Source organism: Apus apus, chromosome Z (assembly GCF_020740795.1).
Source record: "Apus apus isolate bApuApu2 chromosome Z, bApuApu2.pri.cur, whole genome shotgun sequence".
In the NCBI taxonomy this organism is placed as follows: domain Eukaryota; kingdom Metazoa; phylum Chordata; class Aves; order Apodiformes; family Apodidae; genus Apus; species Apus apus.
Genome location: NC_067312.1, coordinates 47,067,289 through 47,091,059, shown reverse-complemented (window position 1 = coordinate 47,091,059; position 23,771 = coordinate 47,067,289). Strand labels below are relative to the sequence as shown.

At 39.4% G+C, this 23,771-nt stretch overlaps 1 protein-coding gene across 1 annotated transcript in view; it reads right to left on the bottom strand.

The window, feature by feature from the left end:
* The window catches only part of FANCC (FA complementation group C), a 69,182-nt gene that overhangs the window by 24,711 nt on the left and 20,700 nt on the right, over positions 1 to 23,771 (bottom strand). The window contains exons 4-6 of the mRNA XM_051642958.1: positions 4,135 to 4,254; positions 3,275 to 3,339; positions 2,021 to 2,185 (exon numbers count right to left, since the gene is read on the bottom strand). Of these exons, the coding sequence (XP_051498918.1) occupies positions 2,021 to 2,185; positions 3,275 to 3,339; positions 4,135 to 4,254 (350 nt within the window). The remainder of the gene's footprint in view (positions 1 to 2,020; positions 2,186 to 3,274; positions 3,340 to 4,134; positions 4,255 to 23,771) is intronic.

Below are 23,771 nucleotides of genomic sequence, written 5' to 3'. Positions count from 1 at the left end.
CAAAACCAACAAAAAATACATAAATAACAAGAAATATATGTCTTGGTCCTGAACAAATTCAAGTGTAAAAAGCCTAAAATTAGGCATGAGAGTACAGGCAAAATAAAGCTACTGTTAAGAAAGAAAACTATGAGCAGAAAGGAAGATCTAACACCATTTTAGGATCTATTTTCAACATGCCTATTCTACTATATGTTCATTTAAATACCAGCTTTCCAAAGTTTGATTTCCATTGGAAAAAAACCTTTTTTTTTTCCATTCAAAACTATGTAACAGCTTAATTTAAAAGAGCACATCCCTAGACAAGAAACACATTGAAGTACATGGAATTTAAACATTATAAAGCTGTGCTTCATTTCAATATGCTGTTTAATTAAGTATCACTATGAAAACACTATGCCCATCAGTAAATGAAGAATTACGGGAGATTATTTAATTTTGCCACAATCCTCTTTTTTCTTTTATTTTTTGTGGTAGCATGGCAGGTATTAAATACACCAGAAAAATAAATCTAATAAGCTTGCTTAGAGCTGTTCCAACTCTGAGATTTAAAAAACACATAGGAAGTAAACTGTACTTATTATCCTTCTGCAACTGAGCTTGCAAATAGTCCCCTGGCACAGTGCTGAATTCCATGGAGCACTCCAAATCACAGTACTTAGTAACCCTGTTTTCTGGAGCAGGCTTCACTCGTGTTCAGAAGGAAAAAAAGTGTTCAGAACACAGTGACAGGGCTAGGAAACACAGAATTCAGTTGTTAAAGTGGGAGAAAAAATACAAGCACACTCCTGTTAAGATCATCTGAGGCTGAGTGACAGGCCAGAAGTATACCATGCAAAGCACGTGTGGGCCTAAATCTGCTCTCAGGGAAACTATACGCTTTTGTCCAGGGCACTTCAAGAGTCATTTAGTCAAGAGCCACATGAACTGCATTATTTTTGCTCACTGTGATAAAAAATAGCTCAAAAGTTAAACAAAAGGATGTTTGTTTCAGTCAGAAGAGTATTTTATGACAATCTAAAAGATTCACACTCACAATTTGTACATCAGCAATTTAAAATTCTGCTTTTGCCTGCAGTCTGAGCTCTGCTATTCAAATGCAAGAGAAATATCTTACTAGATACTACCTAATGAGGTTCAACAAGAGCAACTGCAGAGTCCTGCACCTGGGAAGGAACAACAATGTGTACCAGTACAGGTAAGGAGGTGATCTGCTAGAGAGCAGCTCTGTGCAGAAGGACTTTAGAGTCCTGGTAGACAACAAGTTTATCCATGGGACAACAATGTGCCCTTGTGGCCAAGAAGGCCAATGGTATCTTGGGGTGCATTAAGAGGAGTGTCTCCAGCAGATCAAGGGAGGTTCTCCTCCCCCTCTACTCGGCCCTGGTGAGATCTCACTTGGAGTATTGTGTCCAGCTCTAGGCTCCCCAGGGCTCCCCAGTTCCAGAGGGACAGGGATCTACTTGAGAGAGTCCAACAGAGGGCTACGAGGATGATGAAGGGTCTGGAACACCTGTCTTATGAGAAAAGGCTAAGAGACCTGGGGCTTTGCAGTCTAGAGAGGAGAAGGCTGAGGGGGGATCTAATTAATGTCTATAAATTCATGAGGGCTGGGTATCAAGAAGGCAGGGACAACCTCTTTTCACTTATGCCCTGTGATAGGATGAGGGGCAATGAATTCAAACTCAAGCACAGGAAGGTCCAACTCAACGTGAGAAAGAACTTCATTACTGTGAGGGTTACAGAGCACTGGAACAGGGTCCCCAAGGAGGGTCTGGAGTCTCCTTCTCTGGAGATTTTCAAGACTTGTCTGGATGCCTTTCTGAGTGATCTGCTCTAGTTTTTGGTCCTGCTCTGGCAGGGGGTTGGACTCAATGATCTTCAGAGGACCCTTCCAACCCCTAACATTCTGTGATTCAGTGATAGTGTATTTAGCATACAAATCCAGAGAAAAGACATCTAATTGCATAAATAATCTTTATGAAAAGAGCACAAAAATCATACAGACAATACTACTTACTTTAAAAAGGCCTCATTCACAGCCTCCAGAAACTGTGAACTAAGAATTTCTTCTGATGCACCTCCATGGTAAAGAAGGAGAGTTTCCAACAATGGAGTTAGATCAGGCAAAGTAACGAGAGGGAGACAGAAAAGGGATACAGCATTCACACGACTGGCTGAAACTCTGAGGGAAAAGTAAATACAGTTCATATTTCAGAAAAGTCAAAATTTTAATTTCTAAACTGATACGGTAAAAGAAGATAAATTTATTGCAGAAGGTTAAAGGTAAGAAATGCATAATTATTGGCATCTGATAGTCTGGATTGGGCCAGAGAGCAGCCCACCCTTCCCACCCAGTTTATCAAACTTTAATCCACAGAAAACCAGGCCAAAGAAACAGTTAAAAGGTAGTACTTGGGTACATTTAAAATAGTTGTATATGAATGTGCAGTATTGCCACAATACTGTTTGGTACCAGATGAAGGAATTAATGGAAGGAAAATGAGAGGTTTTTTAAAATAAGCATGGACAAATTTTATCATTAATTACAAGTGGAAAGTAACTACTATTCTGTCATATTAAACTATCACTCACACAAATGGGGGGAAAAAAAAAATTGAACTTTTTTTGCTTTCTCTTATATTAACTGCCAGTTAACTTTGGTGATAAAGATGCATATAGCAGCCAACATTAAGATTATGAAGTTCACGAGGTTCGAAAAGGCCACGTGCAAGGTCCTGCACCTGGATCATGGCAATCCTCAGTATCAATACAGGCTGGGGACAAAGGGACTGAGAGCCTCCTTGTCAGGAATAACTTGGGGATACTGATAGATGAAAAATTGGACATAAACTGGCAATGTTTTAAGTTGAAAGAGAGTAAATTTAGATAAGATATAAGGAAGAAATTCTTCACTATGAGGGTGGTGAGACACTGGGACAGGTTGCTCAGAAAAGATGTGGATGTCACTTCTCTGGAAGAGTTCAAGGTTGGAAGGGGCTTTAAGCAACCTGGTCTAATGGGAGGTGTCCCTGCCTACAGCATGGGGGTTGGACTATTTGAAAGTCTCTTCCAACCCAAACCATTCTATGACTCTCAGGTTAAGTATAAACTCTTACGTGAAGCCCAGCTTAACAAGATTCCCCACATAGCTACATATATAACCCACAATTTCCAACTGAGGCCTAAGTTGGCCAAGACTGTATGAAGGTCCTCACTGAACTGTAAAGATCCAAACTAAAATATATCAAAATTATGGTTAGGTAAAACCTACCTGCCTTGAATGTTAAGTCCATTGAACTGGTTCCCTTTGAGTTCTGTAACTAACGAAAAAACCATCTGTTGAATAAAGTAAAATAAAATAAAAAATAAAATTAAATAGATTTCATAAGCTGCAAATAAGCAGACATTAGTTACATGGTTCTCTGTGTAATTGACATATTGTGGAGGTTAATAGCTTTCTTGGCTCATTCAGTTTGATTTTTTAATTTTTTTATTTACTGGTGTCAAATTAAATCTGTCTAGATCACTGAATAAACAATGCTGCAAAACATTTTTGAACACACATTATATGCCTTCCACACTTTAATACTGAGAAGATATTTAATGTAGCTCTGCTTCCCCAAGAGTTGTGGCAAAACTTTCAGAAGAACACTACTAATAATTTTTATATGCATTATCTAATTTAAGTCAATATACTATGAAATATTAATCCTATTCTTATATTTTAAATGTAGAAGACACTTTTCTAAGATTTAAGGCTCATCTACCATTTTAAATGCAGCAGTGCATACAGTTAAATAGAAGATTCCAAAAGTTAATTTTAATACACAAAATAATATATAAAATCTAAACTTCACAGGGAAAATAATGATAGAACAGGCATCTTTGTTATAACACAACAGCAACAGGAATTTTGTTTTTATGAACATCTATTACAGTATAATCTAATAATTTTTTTTCTCAGTTGCTCAGAGATCTCCCACTTCATTTTTTCCTTAAAATGCTGTAAAAGTAGCTGATGTAAGAAAAGATAAACAAAGTTCCATTCATGCCCCTTATAACAATGACAACTCCATGCTTAGAAACTGTTGATTTAATATTAACAAAATCTCAGTTGCACAAACTACTTACATTTTTAACTAAGTGACAATAATAATCTGCTGATGTGTAGCCAAGAGTTGATATGAATGTACTGGTTTCAGCTTCATTACTTTCACACTCAGAGGAAGAAACAAGGTGGCACAGCAAACTCTGCGAGTAATCAAAAGAAGAACAAATCAAAGTATTAGGCTACAACAGGCTGCGTAAAAAGAACTGACTGCTATTGAACTACATTTGGGATAAGATTTTTTGATTGGTTGTGGCCATTTTTACTCCATCAACACAGAACAGCAGGCAGCTCCCATCAACCAAAAGGTAAATGCTGCAGCTGCTACAATCAAACGTGGGTTCACATATTACACCATTTCAGTAACTGTGCAATAGCAATGGAAGCCATTCGTGTCAAAACCAGACAGATGATAGGTAGGTTTCGGTCTGGTATCCTCTGTACAGCAGTCATTATGTTGCTACACAGCAAAACCTCACCTGCAGTCTTGATCACTACCATGATCAAGAATAGACAAGACCAAGTTAACTTTCAGTTTTTCTTATCGCTCCCACAAGAGGCTCCAGTATTTTTTACAGGATTCATAATTGGATTCATAATTGAATTTGCTTAATATCCTCATTATCTTGAAAAGATAAAGTATTAAGTTTGACATTTACTTCTGTACCAATTTCACTGTGGAATGTTTTAAGTCACATTTAATAAAACCTTTAAAATATATCATATAAAAAAAATTGAAAGAATCCTTTGATGATAGATTCAGAGTAAAGACAGATTACCACATTTGATACACTGGTTCTGCAGGGAAGTACAGAGGGCTCTGAATATAGAATCATAGAATGATTCAAACATAGGGGTTGGAAGGGACCCCTGAAGATTGAGTCCAACCCCTCCTGATGCAGCAGGAATACCTAGGGCAGATCACACAGGAACACATTCAGACAAGTCTCCAGAGAAGGAGTGTCCTCAACCTCCCTGGACAACCTGTTCCAGTCCTCTGTCACCCTCACAGTAAAGAAGTTTTTCCTCATGTTGAGGTGGAAATTCCTGTGTTGTAACTTGGTGCTGTTCCCCCTCATCATATTACAGGGCACCACTGAAAAGAGACTGGCCCATTCATTACATCCACCCTTCAGATATTATAGACCTTAATAAGGTCCCCCAATCTTCTTTTCTCAAGACTAAACAGCCCCAGGTCTCTTTGCCTTTTCTCATATGATAGATGTCCCTTAATCATCCTTGTAGCCCTACTCTGGTTTTTTACTTTCCCAGTTCTTGAGTGCTATACTAGAGCTCTGCTGTCTTTTGGACAGATCTTACACTTCAGCACCTTTCCAAATGTATTAATTTATGAAAACTGCTGTGTGATATCTTGAGCAGGTTTTCACATCCTGCTGCCATAATTGAGCACAGGTAGTTTCATGTTTCTTAAAAAGTTATCTGCTCTGGCTTTGTGAAAAGTTTCTTTCCTTCCTGTCTTTTATTTCTACATGCTGATACAACAACTACATTCCCTTTCCAGAGCTTCATTTCAGGGCTTTATACAACATTAATGCTTAAATTACTAACCAAATTACACTTGGTGTGGCAGTAAAAGTATAAAAAGCCTTGAAACAGAGGGTCAGGATTAGCAAACACTGAAAATACATTCATTTTAAAAATACGTAATTAAAAGGAAAGTTCAGATGAAAGCTCTGTGACTTCCATTGTCTTAGGGGGTCTCACTCTATGTAGTCTTTTTAAAATAGGAAATGAAGAAAGATTTGAGACTAAAAAAATAAAAATCAGTTAGCTCGTTTTTTTGCTTTCAGAAATCTAGACAAAATATTTATGCACACTTTTTTTTAACATCTCTAAGCATGTCCTGCAGAACTCCTGGAATTAGATATGTTCTATGTTTAACTCATGTGAGAGAGAAGATACAATCAGCAGAAGCACACCAGAGGTCTAAGAAAATTCATTACTGTCAATATAATTACAAGCAGTTGGGACTCTATTTATTGTGCTTTTGTTTAGGATTAGGTTACTACGTAGCAGACTTAAGTTAAATGCCTAAATGCCCTTTTCATTCACTGCAAACCGTTTCCTGAAGAGCCTTCAGCAGGAGAAACCGCTGTTTTACCGCCATCTAGTGACTTCCCCAAAACTAACGAGGAAGGAAAATGCTGTTTCAGAGTAGTAATTTACATGCAACTTTTGCAATCTTAAGAAAAAGACATTTAAAGGTGGATTTTCAAAATGTACAAGCATCTAAATACGTCAAAAGTGAAGGGTAAAATCCTTTTAAATTGTACAATCTCTAAACACCCCTTAATCAATTTATTAATATGGAACCATAAATACATTTATTGCCCTTTGCAACTATTACTGAAGTTAAAATTTATTTTCAGAATACTGTCAAGGGTTCTGACAAGTAGCTCCTATAATATAGAATGGTTTGCAAAGCAGAACGAGATAAGGGATCAGATTGCAAGTTAAAAACAGAATGAAGAAGGAGTAAACAATAGCAAACCTGGGATGCCCATTTTGGTAGAAGGAGAGGTGCTTGAGAAATACAAAATTTGTTGAAAGTTTGCTGTGTTTGTTGCTCAGTGAAAGAACTGCACTAAGCTTCACCCATAACAAGAACATAAAAATCTCTGAAAAGGATTTGACAGGTTGACATGGAAGCTAATGACACATAAATGACAAAGCAGCCTAAAATCTCATATATTTACCTGTAACACTACAAAATACATTATCTAATCATCTTGCCTGTAATCAGAATTTTCCTAAGGACAAAACAAGTCAAATGCTCTTACTGTGAAGACTAATCTCAAAAGGACTTTCTCCTATCCTTGTTTAACAGTCACTGTTAACCAATCAAGAGAGAAAAATAGAAGACAAAATCACTACACACCAGCAAAAGTCTGCATATGGCCTGCAACACTTACCTGGGTGTTTCGGGGTGGGGGGTTTTTTGGTTGTTTTGTTGCTGTTGTTGTTTTTGTGAGTGTTTTAGTTCATTAGTGTTTTGTTTGTTTTTTCCTTTTCTGAGCACCTTACTATATCCGTGCTAGAACTGTATGGATCATTGATTTTTTGGAACACAAAAAAACTCTAAACAGCCAGAAGGGGGCAAGGGGAACAAGGAATAAGGAGATACTGCCATCAAGATGAAAGGAGGTATTAGGTATGCATGAAAGAAGGGTACTTATTAAAGGTGAAAACCATTTATAATTCAGCTCTTTCTTATGTATTTCATTTTACAGATGCTATTGCCAGTGGAAAGCCTGAGGCATAACTACATGCAACAAAGATAAGAAACTTGGTAACAATAATTTAAACACTTACCTTGTAAGGAAAGTTCTCCCTCTCTCTAGAAAATGTAAGTCCTTTACTGCATATAATTCTGGTTAAGGAACTGGCTAGATGGCTGTGTCCAAAGAGTTACAATAGCTCAATGCCCAAGTGGGAAACAGTAATGAGTGGTATCCCTCAGGGGTTCGCTATTTATTATCTTCACCAATGGGATGGGATTAAGTGGAACATGCACCCTCAGCATGTTTGCAGATGACACCAAACTATGTGTTGCTTAAGAAAAGGAAGGGATGGTATCCAAAGCAACCCTGATTGGCTTGAGGAATAGGCCTGTGCAAAGCTCACAAAGTTCAACAAGGCCAAGTGCAAGGTCCTGCATCTGAGTCAGGGCAATCCCTAGACTGGGGAATGAATGGATTGAGAGCAGCCCTGCAGAGGACTTGGGGATACTGGTGGATGGAAAACTGGACATGAGCCAGCAATGTGCACTTGTAACCAGGAAAGACAGAGACACTGGCACAGATTGCCCAGAGAAGCTGTGAATGCCCCCTGCCTGGAAGTGCTCAGAGCCAGGTTGGATGGGGCTCTGAGCAAGCTGGTCTACTGGGAGGTGCCCCTGCCCACGGCACAGGGTTGGACTAGACTGTAGTAGTTGAAGGTTCCTTCCAACCCAAACCATTCCATGATTCTATTATCTGTATAAGTTGAACAGTTTCTTGGGGAAAAAAAAAAAAGCTTTCAGCATAATCCTCTTATAATAGTACACTCTGTGTAAGTACACAAATGGTGTGGAAGGGAAAGCATAATTGCTAGAAATAAAGTTTATGCCTAATAAGCTCCAACTAAAGACAATTATTTTTTCATATGATTTTTTTCTGCCATTTAGCAGGTAAGCTGTGTAAGGCAAAAAACTGTTGCAAGATTCAGTTAGAACATGGAAAGGTAAAGCAAGCAAACCGTTCCAAGTTACACTCTCTAAAGAGACAAACTATGAACAAAAAGATCATCAGATAATTATTTTCCTTCCTCTTTCATTCTATACATCATTAACTTGATTATTGAAAATATAGTGAAAACCCAGAATGGCTAATTTTTAACCAAATGGCAGTGGAAACAGTTGTTTTTACCTCAAGCTTCAAAGTTCACAATGTTTAAATTCCAGTAGTTCTTACATATAAAGGGATTATATCAGTAGTTACTTCACATCATACTGCTGAACTTTGTTAGAACCAGCTCTGAGACCTAGTGTCAAACAATGTTTTCTTATATGTAAGTTTCTCCTTTTACTTTGGAATCAACTGTTTCAGAAAATACTGTAGAGAAATCTAGGTTTCAGGAGATTTTCTCACAGACATTATAGAGATATTCAAAACTAGAGAGAGATTCCATTATTGCATCATGAAGCCCCCACAAAGCATTGTGGACATGAAAAACCCATAATATTTTATATAGCCACAGTGTGGGTTCTAAGGGTCAGAGAGACCACTGATTTGAGACTTACGGCTTTTAAGGATCAAACCCAGCAGAAAGCATTCAAGAACATGATGAGAAAGTTGTAAATACTAAATATATTACATACATACTGTAATGATTATTTCAGTCATGAATCCTGGCAGTAAATCAATTACCACTCACTGTCTAATCCATTAGTGCCATATTCTACAAGACAGAAAGATGGGTAAGTCTGTGGACAAAGTGCTGAAATCAGAATGGAAAATAGCAAGGTGTAATGATTTTGGAAAATGAGCAGTAGTCAGGACTACTGTGATACCAGCAATTACATCTTTATTGATTTCCCTCACCATTGTTTAACTAGGAAGCATGAAGGAAACCACATTGGTTCTAATTGCAAGAGAATACATCCATCCCCATGGCCTTGAATTAAAGTTCTACGACATGGTCTCTTTTGCCCCGAAACTTTTCATAAACCTCTCACAATGACAAACTTCCTTGAACAATCTTGTCAGTAGTCATATTTTGTTGATGCAATTCATACTGAGGAATATTCTATTTAAGTCAAATTAAAATTCAATGCTACACAGAGGTTTCTAGCACCCTTAACAGACATATAATCCTGGCAGAATTTGCATGAAGCCATAAAATCATTTATTTTAGCAGCACAAACAGTAGTTTGTATCTATCAGGCTTTATAGTGAATGAGGCCTGACTGAACATTTACTTACTTGGCTTACAGATTGGCTATAAAGCTGTCCCTTGTTCATTCATTCAGGGAAAGTGGAAGGAATGAAAATGGTCTTGAAACTAAAAACTTTTGAGAATACAAATGGAGAAAACAAATAATTTTGTTTCCTGGTCACCATCCACCTGTATCTAAAGAGGACTAAGCAAATGAAAAACACTTCCTATATAAGTGAGGGACCAGCCCTCAGGACCAATACTTGCTGGAATTTGTGTCAAAACCCCATTGTAATCCCTAAACAAAGTCTCTTTTGCATCCCAAAAGGCCTGCTTGAGATGATGGAGACAAAACTGATGTCCTGCATATGGCCTGTGGCTGCATGTACAGAGATTGAGATAAGGATGGAGGGGTGGAGGTCCACTCCAGCTGCTCAGGCTTATGGCTCAATCAGCCTTACTCAGCCTAAAGAGCAGGCAGCTGCAATGGTGGGCTTCGAGAGCCTCACTGACACTAACTCTCCCCCATTGGCTGGCCCAACACTGGATCCAGAACTGGTGATTCTCTATTATCTATCTCTCTAAATTTTTATTCTCATATTCTCTCTCTCTCTCCCTCCCTATTATCATTAAGTAATGCAAGGCCTAACCACGATTTTTTTTCAGGTTATGCAGCTTAAACATATATGTATTGTAGTCCTGTGATCTAATTGTCAGCCTTTATGATCGTGCAGCCTAAGATTATAACTGATGTAACCGTATTCCTTATATCCTATAGATTTAATTAAACCTAATATTCAAATACAGACCTTGAGTGTTGTTTTACCTTAATCTGATCAAGGGATATTGGATGGTCGAGCATTTCCTTGAACCATGATATTTGAATCACTCTCAGTGGAAGGGCCAGGTCTGAGACAAAGGATGGATCCAGCTGCACCAAGGCTGTTCTCTGAGAAGGAGTTTAGAAAGCAAGGAGGTCTGATCTGAATATCCCTGGGTTGACCTACTTGAGTCGTGACAACATACCACCTTTCAGTTAAACTAAGCCAACTCATTTGATAATCCTCTTTAAATAATAAAGGTTGATTTTCATGTGTTACAAGGGATTTGTTGAGTTACTCCATGAAGTTTGTTTATCAGGGACAACCATCTTTCGAACCACATGCATCTATGAAAGCCTGGAAGTTATCTTCCTGGAGCAGAATTTGTCCTCCCACTGACATAAGAAGCACAGCACTGGGCAGATACATACTCAGCTAGTGTTCACAACTCCAGAAAGGAGAAAAAGGTGCTTTATTTGTTTTATATGGCCTTTACTAAGTAGGGATCCAAAAGCTCTAAGGCCTTTTTCCCCTTCTTTCTGTGGTAGGAAATACACTCCCACTCATGTCAATGGGGAAAAGTACAGAAGACTGAACTGAAGGTTCTGAAATTAGACATCAACACAGAAATAGCACCTGATTTTTATTACAGGACCACATGGCAAGCTTTATACTAGTAATGTATTTGTGTAGCAACTGCCCTGGAATTTATGACACAGTTTCAAAGACATTCCAGGGCATCCAGATAAACCAATTTGTTTCTGGGAACTTCTCAACACACTCTCTCCAAAGTACTTAAGATTCTGAATGTCCTCAGAAGCATATGTGAAAATCAACAGAGGCAATATATTTTGGAGAGAGGAGACAGATGGTTTTGCTGAGATGAACCTCTCAAAGCTGATACTGATTAAGACTTCCCAGTGACATTACTGAGCTCTTTTTCCAACTTGGATGAGTCAGTCAAAGAGACAGGTAGAGCAGGATGGAACAGAAGGATATATCATTCCTCCGAAACATTTCCCTTTAGTATATTCTTGAAATGCAGAGTGCTGTTATTTATTTGAGGAGATATCATTAATGACACTTTACTGAAAATTATTATCTATGTGAAGTGGTTGGAATTCATACAACACAGATACCCACGGGTAAATTTCTGATACCTGGTCAAGTTAACAGATTTATTTCTGATCTTTGCATTTGCTTCAATGGGAACTAGATTTCCTCAGCTCTAAGAAAAAGTAGGTTTAATAAAAAAGCTAAATCTTATTCAGAGAAAGCATTAGAAGTAAGTGCTATTTCCTCTTTCCATTTTATTAGATTTTGGAATTAGTATTTCTTGTATGGGGATTATTGCAAGAGTCTGTATGTTAATTTTGTTCTTAGGTGTTCCATGTGGTCATATAGCCCATTGCTTTCAACACAGGTCTAGAAGACAAGAGATCAAATTCTATTTCCAACCTAGCTTTAAAAAAATACTATGTAATCAATTACAACATTAATGAGGAATTAGATAATATTATTTCCAATCATTATTTTAAAAATAAAAATGCTACACCAAAGGTATTATTTCTTTCTTTAAATAGGCAGCACTCTAACATCCCAAATTACTTCATACATTATTCAAACAGAGTCCTCAGGAAGCAAGGTATGACCATTGCTCTGATTTGTTCAAATGTAAGTTAGTTTCCTAGCTTTCAGCAGCTCACTCCAAAACAAATTCTTGCAGGTATTTTTTAGTAATATTTTCTTTAAAATACTGCCTCTTTTACTGAGTTTTATTGTGTCCTATACTCTCCAGATTAAGTGATTGCAAATAAAACACCAGGTCTGGTATTTTTAGAACCTTTTTACTATGAAATAAACGGCCAGTTCTGGAGAACCCTAGCGGATAAGTTTGTAATGACAAGGCAGTACACTCATTCTGAGACTCAACACCAATTGTTTATGAAAGCAATACTGGAGTAGAATGCTGACACAATACCACTCATATAATTTCCACTCAGTTATCCAATCATTATTGTCCTGGTTTGAGCCAGGATTAAGCCAATTTTTCTTTTCACTGATTTTTTTTTCCTTCAGTAAGCTTTCTTTTAACTAGCAACTATGTGTTCTGCTAGGCTGATAAGACAGTGGAATGTCTTTCCAACTACTGAGGTTTCAAGGTTACACCTTCACTCTGCCGGCTCAGACACTATGGGGAGATCTCTGACCCCCCCGTGGGAGGCTGAGTTAGACAGACAGCAAAATTGGCCAAAGATATTCCATTCCATATATCTACGTAAGCTCAAAGGAAGGACAGAGATCATAGAGGACAACTTCCTTCCTTCTTCTTCTTCGCTTCTCTTCCGTCCATGGCCGGCATCCGGGGAGGACTCTGCTCATCCATCACCGTCGACCCTTAGGCTCGAGCTCTCCTGACCCTCATAACTCTCTGTTTTCTCCAGCAGCAGCTCCGGGATTCCTCGGGACTCTTCCCAGTTCAGGGGAGTGCTGTGGGAGTTGCTGGGGGTGGGGGGAGGTGAGAGGCTTTTGCCCATATCTGAATATATCTGTATATAATTGTATATATTTTCTGGTATGATTCATTAGTGTTTTAATTAAAGCTGTGTAGTTTAGTTTTCAATCCAGCCAAGTCTCTCTCTCTTTTTCTCTCTCTCCTTCCCTACCTGGGTGGGGGGGGGAGGGGATCGAGAGCATTGTTGTCAGACCTGAGTCAAACGGTGACAATTATAAAGTCTGTGACTTTAGATTTTGCTTATAAGACCTCTTCCTCACTTGCTGCTTAGTTCCAGGAAAAGACAGAAAATTAGTTTTCCACAAACAAAAACGAAAATGTAAAAAAAATGTAAGGTAGTAAAGCATCATATAGATTCAAGCATAGTGTAGTTTTCAAAGTACTGCTTTAGTCCAATTTTGTTTTCTCGACATTTTATTAAAATCTCAGGATATAAATTAGGGGAAATAAGATGGTGTCTATTTGTTAACAACTTAATTATTATCAATATGTGAGAGTGTATTTTATAAGCTAGTAAAAATATTTCTTTAACTACTTACCACTGATAACCTAAAGTCTCCAGTTTCTGCTTTAAAATTAAATGCATTTCAAATAGACAAAACATTAGACTACACACACACATATATTTCAGTGATTAGTTAGTCAAGACAATCTTCCACTTTACCAAATGATGTCTATTCCAGCAATCACTCAGAGGTTTTGCACAAAGGAATAATTTCAGTTTCCATTTAACTTTAAGCAAGCTTAGAATATTCTTCAGTAGTTCACTGGATCATTGCCAAAGTGCCCAAGTATAGTGTAGGGAAGCATTTTCCTCCTACATTTCTTTCTGACATTTACTGTCAGGAAATTTTTTTGTTTCAGCACAGTTTATGGATATATGCATTTATGGGATGGTTTTCATTAGCTAAATTCTATACCAGCACACTAAATGAAATTGTTGGCCACAAGTACATGTTTAGGATTTATTGAAGCGTCTCATTCTTCTTATTATTCACTTGGAATGACAATCTGACATCTGCCCCCATTTAAATCCCCACTGATAACCATGAAAGATGAGCTGATCATAAACAAATTGTTCTGCTAAACACTCCTACAAAGACAAGGGTCTTGCCATTTAAGCATGTGATCAAATTACAGAACATCTGTGGACAAATTACTAGAACGAGTTAATATTACCTTAAAGTTAAAAAGAATACCCGGGAATCATAGAGTCATAGAATCATAGAATCCTAGGGGTTGGAAGGGACCTCAAAAGATCATCTAGTCCAACCCCCCTGCCAGAGCAGGGTCATTTAGAGCACATCACACAGGAAGGCGTCCAGGCAGGTTTTGAATGTCTCCAGTGAAGGAGACTCCACAACCTCTCTGGGCAGCCTGTTCCAGTGCTCTGTCACTCTCACAGTAAAAAAATTTTTTCTAATATGCACCTTAAACCTCCTATGCTCCAATTTGTATCCATTACTCCTTGTCCTATCACCGGTCATCACTCAAAAAAACTTAACTCCACCTTCCTGACACTCACCCTTCACGTATTTGTAAACATTGATGAGGTCACCCCTCAGTCTCCTTTTCTCCAAACTAAAGAGACCCAGCTCCCTCAGCCTTTCCTCATAAGGGAGATGTTCCACTCCCTTAATCATCTTTGTGGCTCTGCACTGGACTCTTTCAAGCAGTTCCCTGTACTTGAACTGAGGGGCCCAGAACTGGACACAATACTCCAGATGTGGCCTCACCAATGCAGAATAGAGGGGGAGGAGAACCTCTCTTGACCTACTAACCACACCCTTTCTAATGCACCCCAGGATGTCATTGGCCTTCTTAGCCACAAGGGCACACTGCTGGCTCATGGTCACCCTCCTGTCTACCAGGACCCCCAGGTCCCTTTCACCTACACTGCTCTCCAGCAGGTCAGCCCCCAACGTGTACTGGTACATGGTGTTTTTCTTCCCCAAATGCAAAACTCTACACTTGCCCTTGTTAAACTTCATCAGGATTTTCCCCGCCCAAGTCTCCAGCCTGTCTAGGTCTCTCTGAATGGCAGCACAGCCTTCTGGTGTGTCAGCCACTCCTCCCAGCTTGGTGTCATCAGCAAACTTGCTGAGGGTACATTCTGTACCCTCATCCAGGTCGTTGATGAAGATGTTGAACAACACTGGTCCCAGTACCGACCCCTGAGGGACTCCACTAGTCACAGGCCTCCAACTAGATTCTGCCCCATTGACTACAAGTCTCTGACTTCTTCCTTGCAACCAGTTCTTGATCCACCTCACTGCCTGATCATCAAACCCATACTTGATCAACTTATCTACAAGGATGCTGTGGGAGACGGTGTCAAATGCTTTACTGAAATCAAGATAGACCACATCCACCGCTCTACCATCATCTATCCACCTAGTAATTTCCTCATAGAAGGCTGTAAGGTTAGTCAAACATGACTTGCCCTTGGTAAAACCATGTTGACTGCTCTTGATGACCCCCATCTCCTTGATATGCCTAGAGATAGTGCCAAGGACAAGTTGTTCCATCACCTTTCCAGGGATGGAGGTGAGGCTGACCGGTCTATAGTTACCCGGGTCCTCCTTCTTGCCCTTCTTGTAAACTGGAGTGACATTTGCTATCCTCCAGTCCTCAGGCACCTCTCCTGTTGCTCATGACTTACCGAAGATGATGGAGAGTGGACTAGCAATGACCTCTGCCAGCTCCCTCAGCACCCTTGGATGCATTTCATCTGGACCCATCGATTTATGGATATCCAGATTATGCAACTGATCCCTAACCCAATCCTCATCTACCTGGGCAAACTCCTCCTTTATCTTGACTTCTACTGGGGCTATATGAAACTGGGGCTCATGGGGAAAGCCTGCAGGAGTAAAGACAGAGGCAAAGAAGGCATTCAGCACCTCTGCCTTCTTTATATCCTCTGTCACCAGGGCACCCACTTCATTCAGCAGTGGGCCTATATTGCCTCTGGTGTTAGTTTTGTCGGCCATGTATTTGAAAAAGCCCTTTGTATTATCCTTAACCCAACTTGCAAGGTTAAGTTCCAAGGAGGCCTTAGCTTTCCTAGTTGCCTCCCTGTATCCTCTGACAACAGTCCTATATTCCTCCCAAGTAACCAGCCCCTCCTTCCATGATCTATAGATTTTCCTTGTCCACTTGAGTTTGCCCAGCAGTTCCTTTTTTAACCACGCAGGTCTCCTAGCTCCCTTACTAGATTTTCTACCCATTGGGACACACTGATCCTGTGCTTGCAAGAAGTCATCCTTGAATGTTGTCCAGCTATCTTGAGCCCCTTTACCTTCTAGCACCCTGTCCCATGGGACTTCCCTTAACAATTGATAGAGGAGGCCAAAGTTTGCTCTGTGGAAGTCCAGGGTTCTGGTCCTGCTGGGTATTCTGTTCCTCCCACACAGGATCCTGAAGTCCACTATCTCGTGGTCACTGCAGCCAAGGCTGCCATTGACCACCACTGCTTCAACAAGGCCCTCCTTGTTGGTGAGCACAAGATCCAGCAGCGCTCCTCTTCTAGTCGGCTTGTCCACCATTTGCATTAAGAAGTTGTCATCAATGCACTGGAGGAACCTCCTAGACTGTAAAAGGCTGGCTGTGTAAGTCTTCCAGCAGATATCGGGGTAGTTAAAATCTCCCATGAGGACCAAGGACTGTAATTGTGAGGCTGCTTTCAGCTGCCTGTAGAAAGCCTCATCAACTTCCTCATCTTGATCAGGAGGTCTGTAGTAGACCCCCACAGCGGTATCACCCATACCACCCCGCCCTTTAATTCTTACCCACAGACTTTCAACTTGCCCCTCATCAGCCTTTTTACAAAACTAATGTTCCCAGATGCACAGGTTTCATTGCTTTTCACATATTCCCAGACAGGAAAACATAGATTGTACAAAGTTCTCCACACTGTACCTGATGCAACACTGTTCTGTCCTCGAAGCATGTAAGCAGGCTTACCTTCAGTCACTGCTAGCAGTGCTCAAATGCTCTTATTAAGTCAAATTTCCTTAATTTTGCTGCAAATATCACAACTCCAAATTGCTTTTGAAAAGTAAAAAAAAAAAAAGAAAAAAAAAAAGAAAAAAAAGTAATAATGCCAAAAATACACAAAAGGACCAGGAAAACCCGCTAGAAAAACTTAACCAAAAGAACCTCAAATACCCATTCAGAGATATAGGCTTTTTCTTTAGAAATTAATGTATAATAGGAACTGCATTCATCTTGCTGATAAATGTAGCTTATTAAAAAGACTAGGTTCATATGCTACCTGTTTCTTAAAATGGAAGAAAAATGTTACATGCTTGAATACAATTCAAAATTAACCTGATTCTAGTTTCTAAATGATATGCAGGAAAGAAAATCATGGGAAGGGATGGGAGGGGGAAGCTGCATTGTTGTTCCCTCATCAATACAAGCTCAGTTAACTTCTGTGAAACTAGTATAGGAAAAATATGTTGCACTACTACTGTGGCTAAGACCACAAAACTTTTGAACGGATGAGTTTCAAAGCCTAAGCTCCATCTGCAAATCACTAACAAAACCCTAGGAAACTGTAAGAAAGAAGCTAAGGAATTGTGAGGCTGGCAAGCTTTGAGCCTACTCTTGGCTCACACAGGAAAAGCCATTTAAAATTTTCTTCTCTTTTCTTTCTTCTGTCTCTTTAAGAAACACCCACCTAGAAAGTGCCATTACTCTTTGTATTACAAAAGGGGAGACTTTTGGTGCTGAAGTAAAACACACATTTACACTAACTTACAAAAGGAAATTCAATAGCTTTACCAGACTCAATGGTTATTTATTTATTTATTTATTTATTTATTTATTTATTTATTAAAGTCCTCTGGTTTAGCTGGCCAGAGTGTTAGAATTAATTTTCCTCTTCTCTCCACAATTTTTAAAGGTCAAAATGTGAGTTTCTCACATCCTTCCTTAAATCCACAAAAAAAACCAAACACCACAAAAAAACCCCTACAACAACAACAACAACAACAACAAAAACAAAAACCAATAACAACAACAACAAAAAACCCACAAAAAACTAAACAAAAAAATAGAAAAAGTGGAAAAGAGGGATGAATAAATTTAACTTCAGAAACCGTGGATGCATCATAAAATTGTTTCACTGCTAGCTTAAATCTGGGAGTTCAGTAGTTTCTAGCAAAAAGTTAATCCCAAACTCAAGCTTTTTTCAATAAATGTACATGGCCAGTGTCACATGTTTATACTTCCAATTGGTACACATTGCAAATACACAAAGATCACCCAAACTAGAATGATATTCAGGAGATGTAACTTAATCACTTGGTTTTGGACTTCATAAGCATCAAGCTGCTAAAAGTTTAAGGGGAGAAAAATGTTCACTGCACTTCTTGGCAAAAAAGCACAAAATGCACCTATAATGGTGATGCAACAACTGCTGGGTCACTAATGATATTAGGCTGAGCAAAAATACCCAATGCCAGTAGAATTTCTTCTGCTTGTTTGTCAGTAACAAATCATTATTCTTTTCTAGAGCCACCTGGCACTACTAAAATGCTCTGAGAAATGTCAGCTGGCTAGCAAATTGTGACACTTGCTGTTAAAGCTCAAGTAGCCTTGCAGGAAAGCAGAATCCTTAGCTCCTCATTTTGTTCTTTGAGATGCTTAGCTTTTGTTTATTTTGGCCAAGCAGACAATAAATTATTTATATTCATGTTAGGTTGGCATTGTTAAAGAATCATCAATTTGAAGAAGACAGGTCTGTTTTCCCTTCAACCCTTTAATATTATCATACTACTATTAACCAGACAAATATGGTAATCTTTGCAAATTTGCAGACATTACAAATTCTCTTACATCCTACCAATGCAATTACCTATAGCTAGCTAGAGAAGGTCCAAATCAGCTTAGAAAATTGATTCAGAAAGGGGTTACTAAGAAGGCTAACAGCTTTGATGTATAATCTTCAATATATTAGAAATTACCAAAAACTTCCTCAGGCTGACCTTCCAAAAACTGATAGAAAAATACACTGTCAGTGAACTCAGTAAAACTTCAAGAAAATAAGCAACAGAAAATGAGTGCTGTGTTTGAAAACTCATCTTCATTTTTAAAGATTCTCTCACTACATTAAAAAGAGCTAGCCCTATTCTCTTCTTGTATGAAAGTCTCTTAACATCTTCAATTACCCTCCTTTCCTTTATGAATAAACTTGCATTAGAACATATTTTATTGGAATTCTTAAGTATATACTATTATCACTGTATGAACTACTTATTCCTCTTTGCTTCACTGGTCAATTCCAATTTTTGCTACAATCCTTCCTCTCCCACAGCAGTGACCCACACTAACCACACCTAAGAATCTTGCTTTTTAACCTACTAGAGACAGACCTGTACATTTAGAAGTTTAAGAGGCTGATACGTCACATCTTGAGCAAGTATTGCTGGGAGAAATGGGTTTCTGTGCTGTGTGTACCCAGCATAGTCACACACACTTCAACAGCTGGTGCAGCTGAACAAATGATTAAACAATGGTTCTGAAATCACTCCATCTCTGGCCCATATTCTGCATATGCACAGGGCATACACACCAAGGACTGGAATAAACATAGCCAGCAACTCTGAGAAGACCATTCCCCTTTCCAGGTTGGTATCTGGGAAACAAACAAATCACACATAGGATGGAGAAAATGCCTTTATCACTCATTACTCCCTTGGGAAACACTGCAAAGCAACAGGCTTGATTCTCGAAACTGAATTTCAACCAGTAGTTTAGAAGTTGAAAGTTCCCATATCACATAAGGAGTTCATTAAATCGTTGAGCTCTAATTAGTGATGTCAGATCTAAAATATACGTCTGATTAAACAGTCTTAGAAACTTTCTGTTTTGATTCAAAGGAAATTTGACTTTCAACTATCAACTACCCAATGAAAGTTAAGCTTAATTTACATAATTAATTATACATATGCTTAAATACAATGTAAAAACTCATCTATCAAAATCTATCCTTTCATGCGCATACACTTATGTAATTGAATTATGGTATCTGTCCTCACTGCAGGTGATTTATACATACTTCAAAAAGGTCTGTAAGTGCTGCCAGGTAAAAAAAATTGTAAGTTCTTCTTGATTTTAGTTGAGTAAAAGTGCCTTGCTAATGGCTAGAGTGAAAATACAACTTTTTAGAAAAAAAACTAAAACAACACTGAGAGTTGAAGCAAAAAATTGGAAGAATGAAAACAACAAAGATTAAAGGATTTTTTAAAAGGATTAAACATAATACAGTACTTAATGTAAGTGCAGAGGTTACTTCTTACTGCGAAAAAAACAATGAAACATTCACATTTTAAAGTAATATATATTTTAATAGAACAAAACAAAACAACTTCTTGAAGTCTCTCTATATATCACATTATATATACTTTAGTTCAAGCAGAACTAATTTGGTAGGAAACATGACTTTTATGGCTACGGCTATCAGACACAAGCAGCCAGAATGAGGAAAGAAGGGAAGCTACAGTTTCTCAAAATTAAAACCCCCTGAAATTCTGTGGAATGCTGTTTACTTCAGCTCTGTTTTACAACCATCACTGCAGGGAGAAGGGACTGACTGAAATGTCTGCAGTCCGTGGCCACCCACACTATGGGAAGCTCTATGATTAAAGAGATTGCTACATTCTTGTATCTGCCAGCAAAGTCTGCTCCATGCTGTAATTATTATACTTGCAGTCTTGTAATCTATTGCATCTGTTGCAGCAAGTTCCCTTATATTGTCCAACAAGAAAACCATTGAACATGAATAGCAAGTTATTATTAATGTGCACTAAAGGCTCAAAAGTGGATACTTTAAATACTTCTCTTTTAAGTTTATGAAAACATTTTGCCTTATAGTATAGCCAGTGCCATAGTGAAAGGAGATCTATCACTGGAACATTCACTTTAACCTATTTATCAAGATATAGCCTGACACACCACCCTTTTACCCCACATCTTTATAATGAAGTAATTGCTTTAGCCCTTTAAAGAACAAAAACTACACAAAGTGTGGATCAGACATTGTGGGAAACTGTTCTGCTTCTTCCCCACATAAGTCTAAACAAAATGTCTTTTAAGTCAGCAAGGGCCTTCTGCTGATTATACCCAGCTAACAGAAAAAAAAAAGGCTTGCTGCTCAAGGACAAACGAAAGCAAAACAACAGGTGTGGTACAAGGCAGGAAGGATGGGCAACAAGTTATGAATTGCCCCCAATAGTTACCACCGTAACTTGGGGCTCACAGATGCCAATTGGCTCTGGACATCAGTATGTTCATGCATTGCAGCAGTGACACTGACTGGACAGGGGGTCACTGGGGTATAAAAGGTGATGGGTTTGGCAGGTGAGAGGGGCCTGCTCAGACGCTTCTTGCATGGGACACCTCTCTGCTGCTCATCGGACTTGCTCGCTGAGGCTGGTGCCTGGACTCTGCCGGGCGTGCCTGCTGACCTGCCTGCCCTGGGGATGGAGCCTGAGACGTGACGGTGAGCGCCGGGTTCTGGCCCTGGGAACGCCGGGTCCTTCCCGCAGCCGTCGAGGCCGGGACCGGAGCCCCCCACTCCCGTTTTGCTGCGGGTTGCCGGGGAAACCAAACTGCTGCAGCTGCCCCCGTCCCCCGAAACCACAGACTTGGGGACCCTGCCGTAGCTGCCTGCCCAGGAGCGCAACCGCGGGGAGACGGGGGGCATCCACAGGCTGCCACCGCTGGGGAAGGCACCGGGGGCACACACACCCCACGCCCCAAGCCAGCCGCCGGGGGGAACCGCCTCGCCGCGGTAACGACTCCATACAGCCCCTCTTCCTCTCTCCATTCTTGCACCCACATCGCGACCTCTTTAAGGTCGGGCTTGCCCTCCTCCCTCCCTTTCCTTTGATCCACAACCCTCTCGGAGAGAACAACTTAAGGGCACAGCACTTGTGCATTACTTCCCTGAAGGGCACAGTACTACTACTGCATAGCATAGATACAGATTAGATACAGATCTCTGGTAGCCATTTGATTTTCCCTAAACCTCACCCCTCAGTTTGTGCTGACCCTTAATAAACCGGTTAATTCGCAAACTAACGCTGGTCTCAGCAGCAATGTGTGGGCGCGGTGGGGCTGCATTCTAACCTCCCCTCTAAGACACGGTCCCGCAGCGGCCGCTCCTCTGTGGGAGGCAGCGCCACGTGTGACCCTCGGGCTCATCCAACAGCCCCTCCAGACTGGGGGAAGTCGCGGAAGCACCTGACAGCCGGTAGCCCCCCGGAATCGGCTCGCGACAGACATGTATCTAGATGTTACCATAAAATTTGTTTGCCGAAAGAACCCTCTGACACTTGTCTTTTAAGTTTTATAAGGCAGGCATTCTTTATTACATGCAGTTCTGGACGCACGAGAGGTAGTTCTCGAGGTCGTGCATGCCGCAAGTGACAACACTTCCAATGGCCCTATGATTTAAATACATTCCTTCTCCCTTTCTCTTTAAGAATGTTTAATACTTCATAGTAACAGTAACTCTGAAAATTACAAAATAAGCCCTTAACATCAAGTAGCAGTCCTAGCAGAAAATTTTGTTTTAAATGTTTATTTCTCCAATAAGTTGTAAACAAGTTCAAAATTTACATGCAATGCATTCTCCTGATGTTGTTTGGTGCTCTATCATCAGGTGAAGCAGTACAACACTGTTGCTGGAAACAACACATAGCTGTTATTACCCTCTTCCCCACCAAATTCATGAGGCAGTCTGTACCTTTTCAACAACTTTGCCAGGAGTTGGCTGCACTGACACTACTGTGAAAAGCACAGATTGTCTACTGGCTATAAATATGAAGTGTTAAACTGACCAGTGTGCCACCACTGAGGAAATAAGAGGGAACTACCAAGACCAAGGCTGAATTAAAAAAATCAAGGACTGGGCAAAAGCCTACTGATCTCCACCCACTGCAGGCCACTTCTTGAGGAAATGTCTTTAGATCCTCTTTGATATAAACCTTTTATTAGAGCCAAGGATAAATTCCACATACAATGACTGAGGAAAAGTGTCACAATTACTTCTGAAGGACAAGAGAAACATTAAAAAAAAAATTAATAGGAGAGGTATAAGATACATACTTTAATCACCATCATATGTTTTTAATCTGAAGGAATACGCTGTGGTCTTTGCAGTGTTCAAAATTCCTGATGATAAACACTGATCTCACTCTTCCCACAACTTCTAGGCAAAACCAGATCCCCTGGTACATGCCCCACCCCTCCCCCTTACCTTGCCCCTTAAACTAGTGTTCCCTTCTAATTGTTTTGTATTTTATTTATGGTATAATATTATAGTTATATTATTAGAAAGATAAGAAATAGTTTAACATAAACACTTATCTTAGTCTGAATATTACTCAAGTGTTTTTCCCTTAGAAGGAAAAAAAGGAAAAAATTCAAATGTTGTATTTATAATAAAACCATGCTAAAACTTCTGCTCTGTGACACACATTCTTTCTCCTCTAACTTGCTCAATAATAAATAGCAGGTGAAGTATGTTCATAATTTTAACTGAAATATCTCAGTTTAGCTCTTAATCTCCCTCTTTCAAAACTGTCTAGATAAGAAGGGAAAAACACGTTTCTTGGTATGACCTTTAGCAACTGTTAAGCCTTTTCATAGACACATTACCCGTATCTGTCATTACTATAATATTCTTATGTCACAGAGACATCATTTATTGTAAATCCAACATTATTTTAATATTTTTCTGCATCACGTGGTCTTGGGAATCATATGCCCCTGTGGAATGACAAATGAAAATTTATTTAGGCTCTTCGTAACCTAATAAGCCAGATTGAAGAACAGATCTTGAGGTTCACTATAATTTGTGCACTAAATATCTGCT